We start from the raw sequence: 3,350 nt of genomic DNA, 5'->3' as shown, positions 1-3,350 counted from the left end.
TTATTATACTACGAAGCCAGATTGAATCTTACATCTTTTGATAGTTGCTGAGCTTCTTCTCTAATTAGTTTTAAATTTAGTTGAAGTTAGGATTGAACCCAGTGAGGATCCGTTACACTGGTCGAACGAAATGGGTTGTAGGCGTAACTACACACAATGCCTAATCTGAATTACTTTTTATAAACACTTGTTTTGAAATATGCTTCACATTAAATTTTTTTAAATGTCAATAGATTTCTGTACATTTATATATATGTACGTATAATAATTTGATTCTTCAAACAAATAACAAATCGTAAAAGTTTCGATAACATTTGTGTTTTCTCAAAATGTGCATAGTTCCTTCAGTCCTCCGCAATGCGTTATCAACAAGCCGGACGAATATCCTACTAAAAGCAATACGCAAGTATGCGGACTATAACAAGACGAGAGTGAACCTCAAGCTGACCGCCGAATCGACGCTCATATGTCAAGGCTTTACTGGCAAACAGGCGACATTTCATTGTCAGGAGGCGCTGAAATATGGCACGAAATTAGTAGGTGGCGTTTCGCCGAAAAAAGGTGGCACTAAGCATCTCGACAAGCCCGTTTTCGCCACCGTCGAGGAGGCCAAGAAAGCCGTAAATCCGCATGCGACAGTGCTCTACGTACCAGCACCGGGTGCCTTTAAAGCAGTTGAGGACGCACTCAAAGCGGAAATACCGCTCATCGTCATCATTACCGAGGGCATACCACAGCATGATATGGTGCGTGTTAAGGATGCGCTAATGCAGCAGGAGAAATGTCGTATAGTTGGACCCAATTGTCCGGGCATTATAGCGCCGGAGTGGTGCAAGATCGGTATTATGCCTGGTAATATACATAAGCGTGGTTGTGTTGGTGTCGTTTCGCGTTCGGGCACACTTACTTACGAAGCCGTCAATCAGACCACTAAGCATGGGCTCGGTCAAACACTGTGCGTGGGTATAGGTGGCGATCCCTTCAACGGCACCAATTTTATTGATTGCATCGATGTTTTTCTAAAAGATCCCGACACAAAAGCCATTGTGATGATTGGCGAAATTGGTGGCAATGCCGAGGAGGATGCGGCCGAATATTTGAAACAACACAATTCGGGAGATAAGGCTAAGCCGGTTGCTGCTTTCATCGCTGGAAGAACTGCGCCACCGGGCAGGCGTATGGGCCATGCGGGCGCTATCATATCCGGTGGCAAGGGTAAGGCCATCGACAAAGTGAAGGCTTTGGAGAAGGCAGATGTTATGGTAACAGCTAATCCGACTTTGATGGGCAAGGTGCTGGTGGATGAGATGAAGTGTCGTAAATTGATTTGAGATTTTTGGTGATGGCGGTATTATTTTGAGATAATTGCAACTGTTACTTCTGTTGTTGTGGAATTGGAAAACCGATAAATATATATTTTTGTAATAAAGAAATTATATGTTCGTAATTAACGTCATATTTATTGCTGATTTAATTTCATTATGACATTAGTCTGGTCTAAATCAAGTTTAGGAAATTTCTTGAAAAGGGAAGTACGAAAAATGGAAAATATCCTGCAAGGTGATATGTGAATTTAGATAAAATTACTCATATTGCAAAATTTAAAACAAATTGGAAAATTGTAGAAATAAAATGGGAAATATTCACAAAAAGGGATATTTTTGAGTACAACATTTATATTTCTTACATGTTTAGTAGGTTTTTAACAAACCGTACATAATTTTTGCAAACGAAAATTTTGGAAAGGGAAATTTTTCGAAATAAGTTAAAAACATTAAAATGAGAAAATTCGGTAAAAAATTTGGAAAAGGAAATTTTTCAAAATAAGTTAAAAACATAAAAATGAGAAAATTCGGTAAAAAACTTGGATGGTATTGTTTTTTTTAGAAAAAAATTAAATATTGTAAAATAGGAAATTTTTGGAGCAAGGGATATTTTTTAAAATTCTTGACTTTTGATAAATCGGATATAAATATTGGAAATAGAAAACTTACAAAAGGGAAATTTTTGAAAAAGTTTTTGGAGAGTTTGAAATTGCAAATGCAATTTATGAAAAACATATATAAATAAAAAGTATGGCAAAAATAAAAGCTTCAGAGCATTGAAAATGAGAAATTTTGCGAGTTGGTTGAAAATTTGGATGTATTAAAAAGAGGGAATATTTTGGGAAATTTAAAAATTTGTTGTTTCAAAAATGGTATTTCAAAATAAATGTAAAATATTCATGAAATGAAAAAAAACAATATAGGTCATAAGCTGATTTGTCTTAAATTTTCAAACAGCTGCCAACATTTATAAAGTTTACTCAGGCATATTCACAAACCTATCTTGTTCAATATTATTTTAATATTGCCTTATTTTATCAATATAATTGATTAAAAAAGTAAATAGGTGGCAACCATTTGCAAAAATATTTTTGGCTCTAGGTATTTCTAAGGTTTTACAGTTGTTCTAGCCTTATTGTGATATTTATATTTATTTTATACGACCTATTTTTAACTAAAATTTATATGTACATGACAACACTTTACAAAACATATGTAAACTATTCTATCTATTTTAGACGAAAATTTTACTAATTTTAATTTATTTTAATGCTTAAGTTGTTATATTTAAGCCAGTTTTACGCTTTGTTAGCAAAATTAATTCCAAACAGGTGGCAACATTTCTAAAAAAATTTCTCCAATAGATGTTTAATATTTGGTTTTTATTGTTATAGCAGAGAATGTAGAAATCTATAAACAGAATAGAATGTAGAAAAATATAAACAGGTGGCAACCTTTGTTAACAAATTTGTTTTGATACTCTTGTAATTTGAATATCGCACAATTTATTATATAAAATATAATTATTGTGGAAGCTTAAAATGTCGTTAACCAATTCATAATAAGGTGGCTGCGTTGCCTTGTTTTCAAAACAAAAATCGCAAATGTCTTCTTGCGTCAAATGTTGTTTGCTCTTCCTATGTAACGCTACAAAAAAATAACAATTTTATTAATAACCAAGTGTGAATTACATAAATATGTCAAATATGTAGCAATCAATACTTGAAAGCAACAATATTGTTTACTTCAATTGCGGTTCGTTAGCGGTTCATTTGGGCGTGAAGGTGTTAATATGAAGTTGTTGCAAGTAGACAACAATATTCGGTTACAACAGCAAAGTCAAAAGTACAGTTATGCTGCGCATAATGCGTTTGATACTGTAGGAAATTGAATATGGACGCGGTTTTAATTCAACTCATGTCTACAAAATCGTTTTTTCTCGTTCCACAATAACAGCTTTTGTTGTTAGACTCCTTTATTTGCACTTTATCGAATAGCTTACGATTATGGTGTACCTCGAAGCCT

The 3,350-nt window shown here is 33.8% G+C and overlaps 1 protein-coding gene across 1 annotated transcript; it reads left to right on the top strand.

Annotated features, from left to right (window-relative positions):
* Window positions 1–253: 253 nt before the first annotated feature.
* Window positions 254–1,447, top strand: LOC106616593 (succinate--CoA ligase [ADP/GDP-forming] subunit alpha, mitochondrial). The gene has a single exon (XM_014233310.3). The coding sequence runs from the start codon at window positions 330–332 to the stop codon at window positions 1,329–1,331; it is 1,002 nt and encodes a 333-aa protein (XP_014088785.2). The 5' UTR covers window positions 254–329; the 3' UTR covers window positions 1,332–1,447.
* Window positions 1,448–3,350: the final 1,903 nt, after the last annotated feature.

Source organism: Bactrocera oleae, chromosome 6 (genome assembly GCF_042242935.1).
Source record: "Bactrocera oleae isolate idBacOlea1 chromosome 6, idBacOlea1, whole genome shotgun sequence".
NCBI classification, from domain to species: Eukaryota; Metazoa; Arthropoda; class Insecta; order Diptera; family Tephritidae; genus Bactrocera; species Bactrocera oleae.
Note: the sequence above shows the minus strand (reverse complement) of the source record. Positions and strands in the feature narration are given on the sequence as shown.